We start from the raw sequence: 22,770 nt of genomic DNA on the forward strand, positions 1-22,770 counted from the left end.
GATAGATATGAAAGATACACAGTCATCACTTTCTGACATTTATATTCTGAATATGGATTTTGTTTTCTTTGCAAAACCCCACAAATTAATAGGATTTTTGTCTTGGTAAGAAGCTGAGCTGGGACATCCAGTGCTGTCATCTGTGATTAACAGAGCAGAAAAAAGCTGTGTGTTGCCATGTTGTGGTTATTAGTAAATAGTGGAAGGGATCACTGTTGTTTCCAATGCTCCTGCTCTGCAGCTTCTTGTTCTGGTGAAGGAAAAATATCCATCTACAATGCAAATGAGCACTAGTTATCCATTTATTTTAATCAAGTAATTTAAAGCTGCTTTTATCTCTTAATAGTTTAAGTGCCTTGTCTATTTTAATGCTGAATGTAAAATCTGCACTTTACAGATCTAGTTCTCTGAATTTGTAATTGATAAAAAAAAATTTGAGAAGGTGGTTTATGTTTATAGCTGATGAGCTAACTTCATCTTTAAGTACTGCATTTTAAGTGCTCATGGTTATTTGTTTAAGTGACACGAACACTTAAGCCTTAAGGAATTTTTGTAGCATAGAATTCCAAATAAAAACGAATTCTTACTGAATAGTTAAGCCCCATTACTTCTGAGTTTCTGTAGCTGACGTGCATGTTCTAAATGCAGACAGTATTGGAAGAAGCTGAGTGGATCCGTGGTGTTTCAAGTATCTGGTTCTCAAGGTTGCAGCTGGGTGTAGAACCAGTAGAATCTGTTGGAAGGTGGGGGGGCTTGTAAGCAAAGGTGAAAAGGTAAGCCTCTGCTGTTATTTTTCTTGCATTTTTAGAGTGATCTGGAAAGCAGCTTAAGACAGTTGAAAATAAGATTTGAGATGGATGACTTTTCCTACAGCCTAGTTATATGCAGACCCTAGCATGCCAAATCTAAGTTTTAAATAGCCTGTTTCAAGGGTAACCCATAATGAAATGATTGCTAATTGAACTTGTCAATATTTAAGGAAGGAAAATTACTACAGATAGGTAAAAACTGTGAAGGGAACTGGCTAATCACTGAGGTTACAGAGCTTGTTTCATCGTTGGGATGTGCTCAGTATCTGTGCAGACTTGGGCTTTCAAACTCAGGGGAAGGCAGCCTTTATGAAGTAGCATTTGTCAAGAGGATATTTTCTTCTAAAACACGTGGCCAGAACAAAGGAAGGTGTAGAGAGGACTTCCAGGATCAGCTCATTTTTCTAAATGACAAAGAAGTAAAGAAAACCAAGGTAAGATTTTACTGTTATTTTTCCCTAGCCTGCATTCTAAGATTTGTCTTGGTAACTTTTTTTTTTCTGAAGCACAACTGGAATTACAGATTTATTATAAAGCTTGCTGGTCTTTTCATGCAGATGCATTCCACTTGTGTGGGATCCACATTCTGCTGGATAAAGCGTATAAGAGATACAACAGCACTAATGGCAGTTTTAAACTTTAATAAATACACAGTGAAAGCATGACACATCATCCAGAATCCTTTTAAACACACAAGGTATTCAGTACAAAAATGCATTTTGAAGGTAGCACCTGCGTATTTTCAGAGGGCACCATTCTTATTGTTGTATGCAAACACAACTGAGACTAAGGCAACTTACAATATACTCAGTACCTTTTTAGAGTCTTCTAACAACATCAGTCTTATCTTTTGAGATATCATCCACTGAAGGGGTAGAAAGAACTGGCCTAGTAGATGAGATACTCAACTGAGATTAATCTCTGTCTGAAAATGCCTACATCACTTAAACTTGCTCTGCAACACAGTCCTTATTTGCAGGGTTATGATAAAGTGTTATTATCCGTTCCCCCCCCAGATAATGACAAAAAGTTACATAAATACAGGGTTACGTGTTCTGGTGGTAAACAGTGAGTACTCAGATGTACTCTGATCAGCTGGTGTGTTTCTGGGCAGACTTGTCGACATCCTTTTGGTTTTTGAGGTGCCTCTGTGGTACTTTAGCCTGTGATGCAGAGCAGTTGCTGTGCACTGTCTTTCCCTTTAGCACTTTTCTGACCCAAGTTTAGCTTCTCTCTGTATAGAGGTGCCCAGTGTACAGCCCTCGCAGGACTGAAAGAGGAATCTGTAACAGTGCTGATATTTTAAATGAGTTTCCTACATGGAAGCTATGCAGAAAATTTATAAACACAAGAATAAGATTACTTCCCTTCCAAGTCAAATGCTTCTCCAAGCAGTCCATAAATTATTGTTCCTCACTCAAACAACAATTCTAGAGCAGTCTGCTCTTACCAAATGAACTACTGATTCAGTAATAATTCAAGAAGGAGCATCATCTTCAAATCATCCCATCTTCCTGTGCTGTGGGAAGGCTATGAAGCAATACAGTCAAGTTTTGAGAGTCCGTGAACTGATTAGGTTGCTACTGAGAAGTAAAAACCTTTCACTGAATAAAGGTAAGTTAATTATTTTTCAGAGCCAGCAATGCAGTGTTAGGTATTTAATAAACTGATTTGTTCCTCTAAATTTACATATCTCAATTTACACTTAGATTTAAAAATTTGCCTCATGGAATTTATTGAGCATGTATCATCTGATACAAGGATGGCTTTGAGACAACTTTCTACTCCACAAAGAGATCCCTTCTGTCTTCTGATGAAGTACTACTCCTAAGAGGTAACATTCCAACTGTACAAGGTTAAATAAGAAACGCATGCTTCCGTAACACCAGCATGCGCCCACAGTAGTTTAATAATTCTGTCATGTCTCACAGTGCTCCTTCAGCTTTTCTTTTTGTAGAAAAATGATGTCATAGCAGTCAGGGAGCTGAAGGCAGGGGTAGGGATTGCCCGTTACTGATAGCCAGGGAGCGGTAAGTGCTGTCCTTCCTTTGCTTCAAAAAAGGTGTAAGAGAGGGTGATCGAATCGACTTTATCCATTTTGGGGTCCTCTGCAAACTCTGGGTCGATGTAGAAGAAGACAGGCATATCCACTTCCTCTTGAGGATTCAGCCACTGTTCTTCAAAACAAAAACACTACAGGGGGAAGGAAAAAAAATGAGACAGAAACTGTGAACTTTCTCTGCAAAAGTATGGGAACATTTCATCTTTTAACTCTCATTCCCTGTACATCCCTGTAGCCTGGGGAAGGAACAACTGTACGAGCAAGAGGACAACAGTTGTACCAAATGCCAGGGAACTAGGAACCTCTTTAATGCTTTTTATGAAGAGGGTAAGGCTAAAAATGAGGAATTAAGGTATTTTCTTAACATGTTGGCATATTTAAAATGATACCCAGGATTGAAATTAGAAGAAATAATTTACAAATAACGATTCATATCCGTGCTCACTCACTTGTATCTTGTTGAAGTACTGTCCCGCTTCGAAGGGCACTACGTTGTAGGTAGAGATCCCAATTATTGGTTTGTCTGTAGGATTTTTTGCTTTATAGAACGCCAGCGCCGTCTCTCCAGGTACGACCTGCAGGAGAACTTTCTCTGTAACTTTGTCAATGTGTTGCTTTGGGACAACCTGCCCCATTGTGAATTAAGCTGTGTCGGTGTACGTGTGCACTCTGCATCTCACCCGCACGGTGAGCACACGGAGCTGTGAGCGCAGGGCTGCATGAGGGCACCGCGCAGCAATCCCTCTCGGTGCCCAAACGGAGCCGCGAGCCGTGCCAGGCGAACCCCGCGGCTGCGGCAGCTGCGCGTCCTGGAGGGCTGGGAGCCCGAGCCGGGACGGCCCCAGGCAGGGCAAACCCGGCGCAACTCACGTAGATCTCGCTCTGCTGGGGCCGGAAGTTCCACTGCAGTCCGGCGTGCACGTCCGCGTTGAACGTCACCTTCAGCGGGCGCTGCCGCACGGGCCGCATTTTCTCCAGCCGCTCCGCGCCGCGCCCCGCGCCCGTGGTTCCGCCCAGCCCCGTCGCCTGCGGACACAGAGGCCGAAAGGCCGCGCTCGGCGCCGCCCGGAGCGCCGCGGGGGCGGGCGGGGGATGGCGGGGTAACGCCAGGGGCGCGCGGGGCTACCTGGCAGTACAGGCGGTACAGCGGCACGGCCGCGTACGACATCCCCACCATGCCCACGGCGGCCGCCGCGATGTAAGTCAGCGCCGTCCGGTTCCGCCGCCGCCACTCCTCCTCCTGCCGGCGGGTGAACGGGTTGGAGCTCCGCAGCCCGCGGGCCGCCCAGCTGTCGCGGCACGGCCGGAGCGCGGTCCCGCCCGGCGCCAGAGCCCGCAGGGCGCCCGCGCACAGGGGCAGCCGCGGCCCCATGTTGCCGGCACGCGGCGCCGCGCGGCTCTCGCGAGAGGAGGCGGGAACGGCTCGAGACGCGCCTCCCCACGGCCCGCCTCAGCGCCGCGTGCGCCGCCCTCCCGGGGCGGACCGGCTGAGGGCGGGAGCGGCGCGCGGGGCCGTGGGCGCCGCCCCGCTGAGGCGCGCGGGGTTCGCGCCGTCGCTTCCCCGTGTCCCGACGCGCCGCTCGGGCGGCGTCCGCGTGCCGAGGTAACTGTCGCGGCCGTTGGGGTCGGAGCTCTTTGTCTCCGGGGGCCGCGCACCGGGTGGGCTGTGCGCGCGTTACGGCGGCTCCCGGCAGCACGGGGGCAGCGGGGCGCGGCGCTGCGGGCACGGAGCGGCTCTGCGCCGTGCGGGGCTGCGCGGGCACTGAGCGCACCGCTTCATCGCAGCCTTATCGGCAGGGACCGCTTCGCTTCTCCGCGCGGGGCTCCGTTCCCGTGCGGGCTGTGCCGCACCGCTGCAGCCCGCAGCTCCTCCACACCTGCGGTCCGCGAGCTGCGCTGAGCGCTGATAGCGGCTGGTTTCCAGCCCTGCTCTCCCAGATGGCTGCAGCCGAGCCCGTTTAGCATCGCGTCGCTCGCAGCTGTTTTAATCTCGGTGACTTCATTCGGTTTTTCGAAGATTTTAGACGTAGGTTCGCTTCTCCCTGTGCCGTAGATGAAGGATTAATGAGGATGTCGGACGCTTCAGTACAGCGTGCAGTCAGGTCCTAAGTGTTATCTGCTTTTTTTGACGCTGCAAGGCTTGGTTTATCGCTGTTTCTTTTCCCCATCTGACCCTGGTGTGGGGCAGTGATGGAATGGTTGGCATGCATGGAAGGAAACATAGCCGTGTGAATTTAAAACAGCTTTTTTTTTCTTTCCTGTTTTCACAGCCATTACTGCTTGAAATATGAGCCTCTTATCTCAGAATTCTTCATTTTGAGCTTCTACTGAAATAGAAGATGCCCGAAACAGAGCCTCCAGCAGCTTCCAGTGAAACGTAAGTACTTTCACACCAGTTATGGGATTGTAACATGAAAGTTCTTGCAGTTGTCTACATAGAAACATGTTTTGATGGTGCATTAAAAGTAACTTCGACACTGAAACAATGTGAAACAACTACTTACAGACGGTGACACCAACAGCCATGAGTTTACAAAGAAAGGGAGGAGAGCTTCTCTGCTTCTCATCAGGTTTCCCAGCACTTAATTTGAGCTGCATCTCCACAGATAAAACCCCATGGAAAAATTCCTTAATGGTCCCAAGACTATGGGCACGTACTTGTGAGCTGTGTAGCAAACAGGTTCCTTGTGCAGGTACCCCAACTATATGGCATAGCTGAACACAGCTGGTACAATCATCATATTTTCAGAATAGTAAGAATTATTTTAATGTCATAAACTGCTCGGTAACCATGCCAACAGCATCATCGAATCTGTAATTAAAAGCAGGCAGCTCATGCTGGGCTGTATCATGTTTGCTGTGTTTGTGCAATAGGATCTAGCTTGTGGTGCTGAGAAGCTTCATTAAGTGATTTAGCATAGCTTAATTACGTCATTTTGTGAGTAACTTGGTTAAATCGTGCAGACAGAAAAAAGCCAGCATAAGGTATTAAAAAGAGTTAACTTTTTACTGAGGTCTGAAGAGGCAAATGGAAATAAAGGGTGATGGGGCGTGTAATGCAAACATATCTTTAAGTAGTTACATTTTGCTGTGTGAAGTGTTTCATATAAATGGTTAATGGGCCACTGACTTCCTAAAGCAGTTTTTCAGGTAAGAAACAAATACGAAGTCTGTGCTATAACCGTACTTGAGCCACACTGTGGTGCCAGACTGGCATTCTCTATACTAGTTTTAAACTCTGGGAGACAGTATCAGCATAGAGAGTTTCAAGAATGCAGCTGATTAAATGTTAATTGAGGTTTACCTAAACTTAAATACATTCCTGCTGTATGCAGGGGTTACCCTCAAACCATTCCTGCTTCTCCACAATTACACAGTTTGTTGCTCCAACTTTTTTTTCCTCTGTGTTTACTAATCAGCACGTAATTATATGTTTTCTTTTAATGTGTATGATCTAATCAACAAAATACAGTTTTGAATAATTAATGCTTTGAAATAGATGAGAAGAAAGAGTTTGCTTACACTGTGTGATAAAGTGTTCTCTTGGCCGGGTCCCTGGGGTCACAGTGAATTTTCACCTTTTAGGGTTAGCAAACCTAAAAAGGTTCTGTTGGCATCATCTGCTTAAATGGGGTTTTCATAAAGCTCTTTTTAATTTGTAAAAGATCTTGTGAATGCTGCTATCAGAGATGATACAGGTCCTTTTATCATCTGCTAAATTATCCTGTAATCCATTTTGGTTGCTAAAGCATTACAGAATTTCTTTGGGGAAAGCTGAGTCATAATTTAAAACACTGCTACATGAGGATGGTTTGGCTGTTAGGAATGGAGCCTGTCTGCCTGCTGCACAGCTGTGCCTCATCTCCCACCACAGTTCAGTCTGACCTGCACTTAGCAGGAGTAGCTTTGCAGGTGTCACAGTGTCCCTAGCTCTTTCTGCAAGTAAAAGGGAATTCGTATTGCACAGAGCACCTTCTGAAAGGCGGAGAGCTGGCACCAGAAGTGATCCCAGTTTTGCAATTGACTCTATAGGAACTGTAGGAGCAGCACAGCAGGAGGATTTTAAAGTGAAGAGGGGTAGAGGCCTTGGGGAGGAGCTCAGGAAGCTGAACTGCAGGGTTTTCTCTTGAGGAAGGAGTGGAGGAGCAAGTATTTGAACTAGGGATGCATTGTTGATCACCACACTAATAAAAATAGTTTGGAGCAATAAGGAGGTGATGCTACTTTGCATCTGTACGTGTTGTTGGGGAGTTTATTGTGCCTGGTTTAATAAGGATTAGTCTTTTTAATAATGGAAATGCGTAGCTTTGAAACTATTTTTAAAGGTGTGTGTTGGTGCTGCAGAAAGCACGATGATGTGAGCACGCTGTGTTGGTCTGAGTGATTTGTTTTGACAAATGCTCCGTGTAGTGATACACAAACTGAACTGCACTGTTAAGAACACTGAAAAAATAGTTGTAGGAAGGCAGTGGGTATTTTATTTGCTATCATCTGTAACCTTGCCTGGAGCAAATCCAATTGATACAGTGCTGAAAATAACAGTGATTTTTCCTCTTTTGGACTAATGCCAGTAACAGTAGCAGAGTTAAACTGAGTAGAAAGGATTACAGAGCACACGTTTTTGTCACTGAATGCGTGTGAGCAATCTGAATGAGGCTGGTGGGAGTCCTTTGCTTTGTGGGAGTTGGGAAGGCGGCGTTCATATTTCTGCTTCCATCCTGAGGCTTGTCTGTTGTGGGTCACTTTGGCTTTCAGCCTTCAGCTTTCTGTCTTGTGTCCTGGGAGCGCAGTCTGAGGGCTGATCTCAAAGTTGTTGATCACCACGTAATAAATACATGCTTGTAAGCAAAAGGGTTGTTTTCCTGGAATGCCCACGTGCTCATAAAGCCACAGTTGCTGTAACTTTAACAAAAAAAAAAGCACTTGGGCTCAGCATATGCATTCCTTGCATAGCCAAGCTGTCCCACTGTGCGGCTCCAGACGCTGACAGATGCTGTCTCATGGCAAGGTGACACCCTGCTGCAGGGAGGATTTGTTGTAAAGCCTTCATCCAACACACAATGTTTGCTTTTCATTTTAGGTTGCAATATTGCCAAGGTATTTTAGGAAGTGGGGGATTATAGAAGTGCACTGTGATGCAAATGTGGAAAATAGTCGGTAATCAAACTGATCTGGGAAGCTCAGAACTTCTGAAAATCAGTGCAAGGGCTGAGTCTTGTAGCAGGAGAGTAAGCTCTGCAAATTGTGGTGTATTTTGTCTTTTCTGAAAGGATTATTCTCAAGTAGCAACAGAGAACGGTTCTGTTTGGTATTCTGCTGTACTGTTGGGTTTGTTGAGACAAGCTGGCACTGCAGGGCTGTGAGGCTCTTCCGATAGCTCCGTGACAAAGCATTCCTGGAAGTGGACATGGAAATTGGGGGGCAATTTTTGAGACTCATTTGGATTAAGAAGGGCAGTTCTGAGCATTGGGTGACAAGTGAAAAGTCTTTGTTGTTTTTTTTAAAGCCTCAGGGTCACAGCTTGTTCACAGATCGCTTTTGTAGGAGAACGTGAGGTGCAGAATCTTACCTGCTTTGCAACTCCTCATGCCATAAAAGCCATCAGAGGATATACTAACAAAATGAAATCATCTCTTCCACCAGTTCTGCTTGCCTTGACTAAAACACGTCAGCATCTATTCCTACTGAACGCACATCAAGTTCTGCTTAACTTGTGACTGCTGGGTGTTGAAAGGCTAAAAATCAGTTACAGCATGACATGGATCAGTGCTGTGGTAGAGAATGCAAGGTAATAGCATGATGGCCTTTGTTTAGTGCTGCCCACTGCCTGCTTTGTGGGCTTTCCCTTTTGTGCGGGGTGGAGGTGACCCAGTTTGCTGATGGGCTGCGTTGTGGAGGTCAGGACTTGCTGCTGCTGACCTTGTTTGTATGGAGCACATAAAGAACTGGAAGAACACGAGTGAATAAGTTTAATTATTTCCCTTGGTTGCTGCTGCTAAATATAGTTCACATAATCACAGCTTTAGTAAATGCGAGTGACTTCTCTCCCTTGCGTTTATCAGTCTCTTTAAAGTTGCTACAAATCCTTATTTCAAAGGAGAAAAAGTAAACATTACCTCCCTAGCTGAATTAGTCCATGTGACGCAGAGGGTTTCAAGCAGATTAAGCAGGCAGAGACTCTCGTCTGGGGCTCTGTCTGCTTTTTTTTTTTTTTGGTTAGGAGCAGAAATTGCCCTGCTCGTAACCTTGGTGCAGTTGCACTGGGAAGCTGAGCTGTGCGCCGGGGGTTTGCTGTGCTGTGCTGCAGGATGTCCTTGCTCTCACCTGGAGACGAAGATGAGCCGGAGCGCTTTGATGGTCTCTCCCTGCTGTACTGGTACGCTCAGCCGTTCGGGTCTGCTGGCATTCGGGCCTGCAGATGGAGAAAGCAGCCTTCAGTCCTTTACAAGCTGTAATTGTTTTCAGCTGCTGCCTTCTTTTCATAAGCAGTCAGAGGTTAACATTTAGATTTGGAGTGCCAGGTGATGGCTAATTGGGAGGGTTTGCTGTTTGCTGTTACCCTTTGGCAAGTCCAGCCGAGTAGTTGGTAGATGGCAGTGACTGGTAACTTCTGAGGAATTCAGAACAGAACAGGGCTCAGAGCTGTGTGTGCTGCTCAGTCTCCAGAAGGTAGGAAACAGAACTGTTGGCTTCCGTGTATGTGCTGGTAACAGTGATAGAGAAGAGTATCAGAGATTTCATTGAGTGCCTTACTGGAACATGTGCACAAAGCTGTCTGCTAATCTTCCGTGACTTTGGTTGAAGTGCTTTGGAATATTTTTTTCATAATTTCAATGTCCCAAAGTCACAGCACACCTTTTTCAGCACCTGCTTGTTTATTTCATCTCTTGCCTCTCATCCATTCCCTCTGCCTGCTGGAAGCTCGCTCACAGGTGTTTTGAGTGACTTCTACAGGAGGGAGCAGCAATGTTCAATTGATGATTTGCATCTTTTCCTACAAAGAAATTGTTTTCTGTTATTGCTGTCAATTGATTCACATTCTCTGTATCCTCTCAGAATGAATTTCATGCGAGTTGGATCCCTCTTCCAAGCATTGCTCCTGGTAACATAGCTTTGTATGATGTATTCTGTGCCTAAATTTGGTAATATGCTGTGATCATAGCACATATACTGCGAGCTCCACCGCCTTTGAAATACTAAAGACTTAAAATCTGAGATCTATTATTTTCAAACTTCACAAAAATAAATGGTGTAAAGTTGAAGCTCAACATTTGCTCGCTTTTAGATTCTCTTTTCTGAAAGTTCTGCTGGAAGTTGATATTCTATGCATGTGTTGAGAGAGCTTCGTTTGCTACTATTTGCTCTACGCTAATGCTTCAGAAGTTGGGAAGAAGTGCAGTATTTTGGATGGACCAACACAGCAGAACTGTGATGAAATTAAGGAAATGCAGTGTAATTGAGGTCTCTGTTACCGAGAAGAATATGTTTTGAATAACGAATGCCAGTCTGTGGGTCTTTGCAGAGTGCCAGCGAGAGTCCAGGTGCATGAGAAACAGAACAGTGGTAACAGAAGGCAAGATAGGAAAAGGATGGGAAGAATGGTTATTGGGCTGCTCTTAGGTGAGCCTCTATGAAGCAAAGGCTGATGTTTCAAGTGCTTGGGAATTTGAGGTTCTGGAACGGATTGTTGTGTTTTCAAGTGCTTGCCCATCGATAGAAGGCTCACCTTGTTTTCTTGCACAAAAATGCAAGAGGTTGGCATGTTCTTTAGGACATGAATTTCTTGCCTGGTGCTGGAATTTAGCAACATTTGGGCCTCCTGTGTTTTTGTCTTCTCTGGCATGGCACATTTTAATGACACGTTCTGCAGGTTTCACAGAAATGTGGGGTTTCAGGCTTGGAGCTGAAGCCCTGTGCTGGATTTGGTCGCGTGGGAGGATTTGGGTCACTATGTCCTCCACTTTGATCTTCTTTTCCCCTGTTAATGAATTCTAGTTGTTCCATTTCACTTCAGCATCATGCTCTAGAAAGCACTGCTCATTATCTAATAGAGAACAAAATGTAGGTCAAAGCAGGAAAACCTGAACAGTGCTTGTGCTTTCTTCTAGGAGGCATCTGGTGAGACTGTTCCCAAAATGGTACAGGGGGAGGGCAGAGCATCTCTGATGCACTGGATTTATGGTCCTTTCCCTTTGCATTCCCACGGCCGTATATTTTTGTTGAGATTGTGAATGTAGGTTTCAGGGATCTGATTTTACTTGGCGTAGTTCTTTAGTCCTTTAGCATTATCAGGTGCCCATGGAGCACTCGTTGCACATGCCATCCTGCAGTGCTGGCCTGGGTGGGAGGTGTGCAGGGGAGCAGGCAGGGTTTGCCTTTTTACGTGGAATGGTGTTGAAGAAAAGATAAGAAGCTGCAGGGAAAAGATTATGTTAATGAAAAATCAGTGATATGGTGGGAATCTTAGGAAATGTTTTTGTATGCACTGTCTTAGTTGTGGTTCTGTTCTAATATTCATTCCCTGAGCTGAGATGTTGCAATGTGTTCTTGCCAAACTGTTAAGCTGGACCAGGCCATGGGATTTTCAGTCCTTTTGTTATAAGCAAAGTGGGATTCAGAATTTGGCCTGAAATGCTTTGGGAGAAGAGGAAGTAAAGCGTACTTTATTTTACCATCTCAGATTTCTATGAACAGATTGAATTTTCTTTGGAGGTATCAAATAATAAGAAATTGCCAAGAAGCTGCTTTGGGTTTGTGTTACAAACACGGTCGCTGTACTTTATTCTGCATTGACTTTACATACACTGATTTATGAGGGGTTTAATGATTCTTATTTTATTTTCTAGGACAATCATGGGCCCTCATGGAATCAATCGAGCTGTTCACCGCATCTCTTTTTCTGACTGTCAGAATGGATTAGGTAAATAGGTTGCACGTTCTGTTGATTCATAGGAAACCAGATCTAAAAGCACTTTGTGAGCTTTTCCAGCTCACGCTGCAGTCAGTAGTTTAATTTGTCTGCCTTTTAGGGACTCGGCTGTAAATCAGTTTGGCACTGGTGGAATAACCATTTTCTTGCCTGTGTCTGTTCTTGTGCAGGAGTTAAAATAATTGGAGGTTACCGGGCGCAAACAGCAGAAGATTATGGGATCTTCATAAAGAGAATTCTGCCTGGAGGGGTCGCTGCTGTGGACAGTAAGTAACTTTGTTTATTTTTGTTGCAAATCTGCTCTGAAGCAAAAGCTGTTGAAAAAATTAGGTAGGATGTCTAAAATAGCGTGGCGTAGTCAGGATTCCTGATATTGCAGCTTACTTTAAATTGAAAGAACATATCCTGTTTTATTAGCATGATATCATATGTTCTGCACTCTCCTGTTGATTGATGAATTGCTGTTGATTTCACTGCAAGGCCGTTTGCTGGCGGGAGATCTCATTTTGGATGTCAATGGAGAAAACTTAACTGGAGTAACCAATGAAAGGTACGTGTGTCCTGTTAATTAGATGTTGATTAGAGCTTGGAATATGCTTGGGATTATTTGGACAGTATTGACCACTGATGAAAGATGGCTCCACTGAGGTCACTGGAATTGAGCTAGCAATGAATTGATCCAATAAATCTTATTGTGCAAAACCATTGTAGAAAAGTGACAGGCATTTAAATGCTTTTGTAATGACAGAATGTCTGTTTTATAATGTTGTTCATTGAATGTATGTGTAAATAGCATTATAAGATACTGAGCTGTTAGGATATTTTTATAACCGTGTGCTGATGGAATAGAGGTGAGAGTAAATGATGCAGCTAACGAGTGTCACTGCAATGAGACAATTAAAGAGCTGCTGCTTCAAAAAAAGGCAGAATGGTTTCTGCAGCTGGATCACCAGAGATCGATGTGGAGCCTCGTTCTGGAGTATGATGTACATTTAAAATTCACAGTAAAGCTACTGTGTGTGTTGCCAGGTGAAATCCTGAGCAACAGAGTGTCTGAGCAATGCTCTTCTGCTGATGGAGCTGTCAGTTCTGAAGGAGATCCAGGAAGGCAGTAGGATCGACCAAGGAGAGATGGGGACAAAAGGGTGGGAGACAGAGGGCCATCCCAGGTTACTGCTGTCAGCTGGCACTGACTCAGTTTTGGGTTATGATACTGACAAACTTTTTTCTCTGTATCCAGCTGTTAAAATGATTAACTACATTAAATATGTGTTCATTTTCCCACTACTTTAGCATTACCAACTTTGATTGAAACTTTGATGTATTTACTTAATTATTTTTCCTTCCTAGGGCCGTTGACATCTTGAGAACAGCTTCTGCATCTAATCACATGTCTCTGCTGGTTGCCAGAGATGAAGAGGCAAAGTAAGAGAAAAAGAAATCCTCAACTTCAAACTGACAGAATCCAACGCAGCACCTGAGGTTGTAGGGATCAGGATTGCACGTGTTTTACTTTCAGATGGGATTAATCACAGAATTGCAGCACATGTCACATTTTCCAGCGTTGCATCTCACAGCAGTTTGTTTTCTTAGTGCCCTGGGCAGGGGGGAATGGGAGGCTCACTTTATCAAGGCTGTTGATAGCAGTAAGCTGTGGCCGATTTCAGTTTAATGAAGAGGATTGACATGTTATGTTACCAACCCTTATTGTTACAATTCATTTGCAATAATGATAGGTTTTTCTTTATACACTTCACATTTTAAAATAATAAAGAAGTAGGAATATATTAGATCTACAGTACCACAAAGATATATGATTTAAGCTGGTCTTGCCCTCTGAAAAAAGGCAAATTTGAGTATTGATTCTCCTCAGGAGTTTTCTTTTCAGTCTCTAATGAGCTCTGAATTAGTTTGGCTAAGTAAGTTAAACTGTTCACCACAGCAGGTTGTCCAGAACCTCCATTGTAAGTACATTTATGTGAAGTACTGCTTAATCTTGTCTAAAGATAGCCATATAAACTGATACTTGGAACCACAGGGGATGTTAGGATCCACACCTGTAACCCTTCTGACTTAAATCTCTGGAGGAAATGGCTGTGACACCTCACCCTTCCTCTTTCTGCTCCTTTATTTTTGTATCTGACAGTAATGTAAATGACTCCCTGCTGCAGCCCTTGATCTCTCCTTTTTTAAGGCTGCCCAGATAGGTGAGGTGTGCTCTTAATCTGCTTTTATCTAAAGCATTCTGACCTAGTTCCTCTAAACTCCCTCAATAATTAAAACCCATCAGTCCTTTTGCCATCCTGGTGGTATGCTCAGTGTCCTGATGCTGTACCACTCTGCACAGTCCCTCACTCAGATGCCTCTGAGTAAATGAATTTCATCACATCCCTGTGATAAAGGGTTCAATTTCCATTTAACTGGGTTTGTGTGTTTTCCTTGGGTTCAATGTTAGTTCAGTAAATGGTCTTTTTTTTTTTTTTTTTTTTTTTTTAAGCAACACATCCAACAAGATTTCAATTAGTCTGCAGTTACTGCAATGACAGGAACTTACTGTGGTCAGTTAATTTTGTCCTCTATCTTTAATTGCATAATATTAATTCAGTGATGTTTCTGGCTTACATCAGTCTTGATTTTTATGTATTTATTTTTACATTTTCTATTACTGAGATGTTCATAGCTCAGATTATTTAAAAAATCATGCTTTTCTATTAGGCTGCATCCAGTGTTTGATTAATAAGGAGTTGTTTCCTTTTCTGTAATGTGTGTACTTTGTTCTACATCTCTGCTGCTTTTTTGCCAGTTTGTTTTGGTAGGTTTGTAAAAACACCATTTTTATTTTTTATGATCTTTTTTTCATACCTTTTTTTTTTTCCATACCTTTTTTCATATTCTTTTTTTTAGCATACCTGTGTTATCCAGTCAGAGGGACTGACTGTCCAGCAGAGATGCTAGCAGGATGCTAAGGGTACCTTTAGCACCAGTACCAAGTCCTGACAAAAAGGATCTTTTGTATTCCCACAGGAAGGAATTCCTCGACCTGATGGATAAGTACGGCTCTCACAGTGACGCCCATTCTGCAAGAAGTTCTCCAACACAGCTGTTAGCTGGTGAGAGATTGCTTCCTGCCCTGACATAATCCTGTGGGGCAGAATTTATGCTTGTGTGCATTAGAACCCTGCATTGAAAGGCTTTGTGGGAAGGGTACTGGAGCAAGAGGAAGTCAGGCAAAGCACGTTTACTCGGGACTTTAGCATTTACTTTGTAGTCTGAACATGTGATTCACTTGGTTTGTGCCAGCTTTCCCAGCTCTAACTTACATATTCTACTGTCCACTTTCATCAGTTTTAGTTAATTGTGTGAACAGTGCTTGGCTGTAGATGAAAAGTGCCACAAGATTATGAATTACTAATAAAAATTTGAGCTAGAATACCATATTCTATGAGTTATACCACATTCATAGAATGTCTGTACACAACAATTGCTGGACCATTACTCTTTTGGAAAGTTGCTGTGATTTTATTTATTTGTTTATTTATTTCACCATATTTTTTAAAGTCATCCCTTGCTCTGTTGTGTCCCTGGAATGCTGGCTGCAATTCTTCGCTGTGTAGAGTTAAACTTTATTCTGTTGCCCAACTGCTCACAGTTTTCTGCTTCCTAACATGAAGTAATGCCACCGAGCCCTTAAGTGAGCTGAAACTGTGCTTTTTCCCAAAGGTGTGTTTTACTTCTCTTTTTTCGTTGTTCTTTAAGGAAAACCTGTGGACAGCCTTTCTTCTGGATCATCCTCGAGGTCACAGAGCCCTCAGTTGCCTCCAGAGGACGTTGTCACCACCGTCAGCAGAAAAGATTCTGCACCAGCAGCATCTCCAAAGATTGCAAAGTAATTCCCAAAGCTGATGGTAACTTCCTTGTCTGAGAGGGAGTTGAGCGTTGAAGTGCTCAAAATTACTGTATTTTGAATCCTATAATACTGTTGATAACACCAACTGTCAGAGTAGAGAAGTTTTTTTCTCTTTTTTTTAATTGTTCAGTTGGTAAAGTTAGATTAATCAGATTGACTGTTCTTCTTAGAGTCTTGTAATGAATGCATGCTTCTGGCTCGTGTACCTGGATGGTGCATTGGAGGGAGGGAGAAAGAGAGAGAGAGAGATTCATAGTCTTGCAAAATTATATAGTGGTTCCTTTCGTAATTCCCTGAAGCAACACCCGAAGTTAGAGATTTTGTAGTAAGCAAGCTGCATCATGTTTCAATTCCATCCACTGGTTATGTCTGTTACTGTGGTGCACACCCGTGAAATCAGTAGGCTTGACACTCATTTGTGAGTATGCAGAGCTGTGAGGTAAGTGTACATTCTCTTTCTCTTCCCAGGGGTAGTGCATTTCAGATCATCTCTGTTTGCAAGGGAGCAAACCTTGGTTTGGATATTGTTGGAGGGATTGACAGAAATGAGGGGCCTTTGGTATACATCCAAGGAATTGTCCCTGGCGGTGACTGTCATAAGGTAGGTGAAGACCTTTCCTTCTCACACTGTTGAGTCCCCTGTATTTTTGCCTGCGTTTTGTGTACCAATATACATCATATGCACACATTGTCATTATGGAATCCATTTTTGTTTCTCCCTGGGCAGAATTGTCTCATTGCACCGCAGCGTGGTTGCCTTGAAATGAAAATTGTGTGAGTTTGTGTGGGGTAAATGAAGATCTTATTCCCTATTCCACTTAGGAGGAACTTGAGAAAGTGATTTTTTTGTAAGAGGCTTTATGATGCAAGGAAAATCAGGGAGGGGACAGACCTGCAGACCTGCATTATTTTTTTCCCCCTTGCACTGGATTTAGCTGAATCCGTGCAGTTGAAAAGCATTGCATAGGCAAATAATTTCAAAAAAAAGAGCAGACTTATAAAATGTATGAATCAGTACTGCTTTCTGTTTTCATTTATGACAAGTGCAGTATGCAAATCAGGAGAGCTTGTAAGTTTAAAAAATAAACAACAGAACAGTCTGGTTCAAATACACAGATCTGTTTATCTAAGAGTCTTCTTGTCATCCTGTGTTATTATGGTTGTTTGGAGGTGTAGATAAGCCAGCGTTTGCCATCTGCCAAGCAAGAGGGTACAAGTTAATTTCACAAGCAGTGAGTTTTGCTCCAAAATAGTCTTAAACTATTTCTGATTGAACATCTGTAGATTGAGGTTAATCCTAAAAGGCAGAGATTGAAGGGAAAAAATGCCAAATCTCTCCAAGGCTTCATAGATAAATGGTAATCCTCCTTCTCTTCCTTTTTGCTGTTTCCTTTTGGCTTTTGAAACATTTTTCTCATTGTAAGTGTGTAAATTCAAAGCACTTACAGACTGTCGTGCTTGTAATTGATGGAGTGGGGCTGAGCCATGAGTGTGTTCTGTGTTCTGGTGTTAGCAGTGCTGGAGGTGTTTTCCCTCTTCTTTATCCTGTTGGAGAAACCGAAATGAGGAGTGCATTTTAAATCTGTGCCACCGGAGGGCAGCATTGAAATTGATATCTTTTAACAGGTTGCTTGCAGGAGAAGTGGAAGACCTGAGCTTTTAATGACACGAAATGTAACAAAGTGTGATCACATGCTGAAATAACATAACTAAATCTTAGTGTATGAGAGTATTAAGTATGTCAAACTATATTAGTCTTATAAAGGTATTTCACTTTTGTAGTTTGATTTATGTGGTCAGGTTGCTTCTGTGATTCATTTCTTGAAAAAGGAAGAACACGATGTTATTCTGTGTGTGTTACTTTGCACAACTGTCTGAACTGAATCTGTAACCATAAGCATGGCTGATGTGCAGTATGTAGGTGAATGCCATGCGTTTTCAGTTAAATTTGTTAAGGCTTGTTTAAAAAGTGAGTGAAGAATGCTTTATATTAGTGAGAAATCTGCCCACGCAGATTGAAAGTTTTGTTTTGCAGACCTGAAGCAGGAAAATGCCGTTGAATCCTGTGCTGGTAGAAAGATTGCAATGAACAATTCAACACAAAGTTGACAATATTATTTCTATGATTATTTCTATGGTAATTCTGCCTGGCCAATTCCCAACAGACAGGTCTGCAGGTCTGCTTGTGTTGGTAAGGTGAATGTGGTAGGAGATCCTGAAAAGTCCTACTCAGATCCAAGAATGTCTGATTCTTGAAATACAAATTAGTCCAAGTCTCAGCGGAGTTAATTAGTAAGAAGTTTCCTCTCGTCTTATGGGTCGTTACTTCTTGGTGAAGCAAATATCTATGGCTTATCTGTTTTCAACAGAAGTATGACCTGCTGTCCAAATTTCTTTACACAACTTCACCAAAATCCAGTGTTGGTAGTTAATACAAAATCTGTGGTTTTGTTTTCTGTTTGCTGTGGATCAGGATGGACGGCTGCAGCCTGGAGATCAGCTTGTCTCCATAAACAAGGAGTCACTGATTGGCGTGTCCTATGAAGAGGCAAAAAGTATCATTGACAGAGCCAGGACGAGGTATCTGCCACTGCCAGACAGCTGCTCCAAAATGGGCTACTAGACAACAGTGAACACTGGGTTACTGTGAAATGCTCTGTGCTTAGAGGAGACACAAGGGGTGTTCGTGGTTTTGATACATTCAGCTGAAATACTGTCATCACAGAAGGAGACTCAAATGCACCCCTTAGCTGTTTAAAACTGTGTTTGCATTCCTTTTAAAGGAGAAAAAGAAAACCAAAAAGCACTGCTTGCCTAATGGTTCTAATGGTAGAGAATAAAACATCTTTTTAGAAAAACAGAAGAGGAAATAATGCAGTGGTGGGGAAAAAACAATGTTTGCACTAGTAGTACATGCTCTCATGAATAGAATCACATCCAGTATGCTGAAAGCTTTTTCATTTTTAATTTTAGGTTTGAAAGTTGTTGTGAAATAGCTTTTATAAGACAAAAAAGTGTTCCCAGTTATTCAGAGAATCTGCAGCGTCCTCCCAGCCTCGTAGCGCCTCCTGCAGCCTTTGTTGGACAGCGAGCTGCAGGCCCCGGTCCTGTGGCATCTCCTCACACAAAGCTCGTGTCAGCGCTGCTTCCTAACGCTGTGAGTGTGCTTACTGCTCCTGTAGGAAGCAAGTGGCCCTTGCCTGGGTTTTACTGGAATTTCAGCGTAGGATTCTTTCAAGACACGTTGTGCAACAGCAAGATAAACACTGATGAGGGTGATAGGAGTATTATTTGACTTGTAGTAGGAAAACAAATCCTTTAAAATTAGCCACAACTGCATTTAGAGTTACAGAGTTCTTTCTGTTTCTTCCTGGCAGCAAAGCTTCAGAACTTGATATCTGCGAGTTATTCAGTTTTGTATCTCAGTGCCTGATTTCTGTATGAGCACAGTACAATCTCACAGGTTGCACTTCTTCCATGATGAAGAATTTTTTGCTTAAAAATCAGCATCCCAGAAAAATGGGAAGTTTTCTTTATTTTGGCTAAGTAAGAGGCAGTTAGCACAGTTCATCCTCAATGTAAAGGAACAATGCTGAACACAAGAAGAAACACTTTTTTAGCTAGTGTATGATTTGTATTAAAAAAAAAACAAACCCAACGTTTTGGAACAAAATAAAGCATTTCCTTTGAATGAGGAAGAACAAAAGATTCCCCAATCAGAATCTGGTTCTCAATTGTTTTCATGTTCTCAATTCTTGCCCGCTTTCTTTCCTCTCATGGGTGCAAGCATTGAAGCAAGTTGCATGAATGCTTTGCTATTTTCATCTGTGAAAATACTCAAAACCCATGGAAGGCTTTGATAAGGCCCCGGTCTGAGTTCTGGTTGTTGCACCTTCTCACTGTGCTTTGCATTTTCTGATGGAGTTGTTTTAGTTTGTTCAGCCCTTTTTTTCCCTCTCTTGGTTCAATGTGTGCTTCTGGTCTGTTTGTGACCTTCTTACAAAATGGTGTTTCGTGACTTTTGATTTCCTTTCACAGATGGAAACTAGAGTCAAAATGGAAGAGCAGTCTCCAATTACTTCTGCAGAGAGCAGTCCTCCTGATGTATCTGTTCCTGGTAAATGCTGGTTTAATTCCCTGTCACTCTTTTTTTCTTTAGTATTTGTCTTAACAGAAAATAATATGTAGTAAGATTCTTTAGGCTTCTAAAAAAAGGAATATTGCACCACTTTATAGTACAAAATGAGCAGAGATCAACGGATTGTGCAGTTGCTTCTGTCAGATATAACAACAAACATCTGAAACCAAACAAAAATGAGTGATCACAACATTTGCTGTATGGCAGTAATGATAACCGACTTAGTAGAAAGCAGATAATGAGGACTCACATATAGATCAAGATTATGTTGCCATAGAAACCGTGCTTTCTTGCCTTAATGAAATTCTGTGGATGTATATTGCTTGCACATTTTTTTAATCAAGGCTTTGGAAGTACAGGCATAACATGCAGACCTCTTCAGCACTATTTCAATAACAAACAGAATGCATGCGTGTATTTGAGAGCTGTGACATTACAAGCTAAGACTGCAATCACTTGGATTGTATCTTCAAATACATGTTATGAAAGCAGCAGTAGGGAAAACTAAAGAGAGGTTCTAGAATTTGGTCAGAACCGAGTCTGAACTGAACACCTGTCGTTCCTCTGAGATGCTGATATGCAATGCATGTATAAACAGTGCAAATGCAGACGTGATCGTGAGATCCTCACAGAAAGCAATAATGAAACTGTATCTCTGTATGAAAACCTGAACGATGTTCTGGGCAGCAGTAAGGAAGCAGAACCTGTGCTTCTTTCTGTTTGAGGGGGAAGAGCGATGAGATGAAGGACAAACATACAGCATCTGATTCATCCTAGATGCTTCTGCACTGATTATTTAAGCTGTGCTTGGGTTTTTTGTGGTCCACGTTAGATATCCCAATTCCAGATGAAAGCCTCCATAGTGCAAACCTGACTGGTTGGTTTTCTTCCCTGAAGGGTGAGCTGATGGAATATGAGCTTTTGATACTGCAAAGGCTGTAGTTGAATACACCTGGAGTTTAATGATCTCAGCTCTGTCGTACTGATGATTAAAAACACTGTGATTAAATCAAAGGCACGAGACAAACAGCTGTTGCTGGGTGTGTTCAGAATAGGAGGCTCGTTTAGTACAATGCAATACACAGGAGCTTCACGCTGCCTAAAGAGAACAAGGCTGCAATTTGTCAACCTCTCTGAAGAGCGTAGCTAACAGTAGAAAGCAGAAAAACTTGCAACTCCAGCTTGAAGTTTGTTGTCACTTTTCACTTCAGTTGTCGCCAGGCCTTAACCAAAGCTGCTACTTCTCTCCTGTTGCCCTTTTCCAAAGATAACCATGAAAAATTGAAGTAGCTTTGGGATTTTTTTGAAATGCCATAGGAAAAATCAGCATAATTTTGAGAAAGTCCTGCAGAAAGCCGTGCACAAAGCTTTGTCATTCTGAGCTGAAAGAAAGAGTGCCAACTGAACTGAGGTTCTAGCCCAGTCTTCAGAATTTAATACAGCATGTGAGAGGCATCAGAGATGTTCAAGATGTTTTGGTTTATGCTTTTTGCCTCCTCTTGTGCTGTTGTATTCACAGGTGTGTGTGAAACATGACAAGGCTGTAGCTGCATTTTTCAACTTCCATTAGAACTTAATGCACTGTAATGAATTAATCAATGCAACTAGTTAAAGTTATGCAAAACTGCAGCATTTCTGACTGAACAAACCGGAAGGGGGGTGATGAACACTTGGAATATGGAACTTAATGGATGGCAGTCCTGGGAAGAGTTCCTCCCCCAAAAAACCTGCTGAGAATCCTGCTGGAATTCAGGCTGAGCTACCTCTGCACATGCTTAATTGGCAGCAGGGCATTGCCTCTCTTCCCACAGGGTTCTCCAGATCACTGGATGTGCCTTTAGGAACTGTTGATTGTGCTGAAGGTGTGTCTTGAAGATCTTTCTTGGAATTCACAACAGTGTTTCCCCTTCTGTTTCCAGAGTTTTGCTGTGTAGATCTGAGAAAGGAAAACACTTCAAAAAGAAGCTGCATGTTTCATGAACACATCAAATTATTCTGGTTTCTCTCTATTAACTCAGTAGTTGCAATTTTTTTAAAGAAAACTTCAGATTAGTTTAAGGTATCAATACTTACGTTTTTCAAAGCAGGAATTACAACTGAATTGTTACTGCTTGGTTTTTTTTTTTCTTCTCAGTCATTGCCCCCAACCAGAGCAATGGTTACAGTCTGCCAGGAAGGGCTTCCTTCAGCTCTGCTATTCGTCTCAAAGCAGAAAAGCTAGAGAAGGTAAACAGAATCTTCTGAATCTTCCTTCCTCCCTCCTTATAATGTAAAGCATTTGGAGGATATTCCTAAGTTGACAAAACCAAAGGTATGAATTTGAGGCAGCTCTTTCAGGTTCTGGGACAATATTTCATTTTATATACTGGGCAAATTACTATTTTTGTTAATCTAATTACTGACTAACTCTTCTGAGGATCTGACGTCCCTCAGGATTTTTAAGAAAGTTATTAAGGACAAAGGGTTTTGCTTATTATGCTCATCTGTATTCAAGGTTAAATAATATCTGAACATCTCTCAATTAGAACAAGAAGTCACAAAGAGTGTCTGGAATAAAAGTGTAGTCAGTGAGAGTGCACTCTGATACAAAAGCTCTTTGAAGTGCAGCTCTGTCCCTGCAGCCATTTATCCCTGGTCCTTTTGGTGTTTTTTTTCTCCAAAATAAGTTTTTTCCTTCCAGGCATTGAATTATCTTGGGATTCAGCCCTCAGCTGAACAGCAGCAAGCCCTAAGGCAGCAACTTCAGAAAGATTCCAAAGGAACAGTGTCTTTTGGAGGTAATAATTTCTTAATTACTCTGGAAAACAGCAAGATGTATGAATACAGAAATAGCAGATATATTTTCTGTCAATGTCAGATTGCTACCACAAATAAAACAATACTGCAGGGCAGAAACCTTTCTATTTAATAAAAATAAGCTTAAAA

At 42.6% G+C, this 22,770-nt stretch overlaps 2 protein-coding genes across 2 annotated transcripts in view; one reads left to right on the top strand and one right to left on the bottom strand.

The window, feature by feature from the left end:
* Positions 1–2,819: 2,819 nt before the first annotated feature.
* Positions 2,820–4,048, bottom strand: COX11 (cytochrome c oxidase copper chaperone COX11; the record flags this gene model as incomplete). The annotated part of the gene is made up of 4 exons (XM_079544355.1): positions 2,820–3,002; positions 3,321–3,446; positions 3,742–3,897; positions 3,998–4,048. 4 exons carry the CDS (start codon positions 4,046–4,048, stop codon positions 2,820–2,822), a joined length of 516 nt encoding a protein of 171 aa, XP_079400481.1.
* Positions 4,049–9,101: 5,053 nt separating this feature from the next.
* The window catches only part of STXBP4 (syntaxin binding protein 4), a gene marked incomplete at its 3' end in the record, with an annotated part of 45,737 nt that continues 32,068 nt past the window's right edge, over positions 9,102–22,770 (top strand). Inside the window, exons 1-13 of the mRNA XM_079544264.1 lie at positions 9,102–9,247; positions 11,718–11,791; positions 11,971–12,066; positions 12,281–12,350; positions 13,151–13,225; positions 14,825–14,910; positions 15,557–15,686; positions 16,176–16,308; positions 18,181–18,287; positions 18,681–18,864; positions 19,746–19,824; positions 21,980–22,071; positions 22,526–22,622. Of these exons, the coding sequence (XP_079400390.1) occupies positions 9,180–9,247; positions 11,718–11,791; positions 11,971–12,066; positions 12,281–12,350; positions 13,151–13,225; positions 14,825–14,910; positions 15,557–15,686; positions 16,176–16,308; positions 18,181–18,287; positions 18,681–18,864; positions 19,746–19,824; positions 21,980–22,071; positions 22,526–22,622 (1,291 nt within the window). The 5' untranslated portion in view covers positions 9,102–9,179. The remainder of the gene's footprint in view (positions 9,248–11,717; positions 11,792–11,970; positions 12,067–12,280; positions 12,351–13,150; positions 13,226–14,824; positions 14,911–15,556; positions 15,687–16,175; positions 16,309–18,180; positions 18,288–18,680; positions 18,865–19,745; positions 19,825–21,979; positions 22,072–22,525; positions 22,623–22,770) is intronic.

The sequence above is a fragment of the Tetrao urogallus genome (genome assembly GCF_951394365.1).
Source record: "Tetrao urogallus genome assembly, chromosome: 18".
Classification (NCBI taxonomy): domain Eukaryota; kingdom Metazoa; phylum Chordata; class Aves; order Galliformes; family Phasianidae; genus Tetrao; species Tetrao urogallus.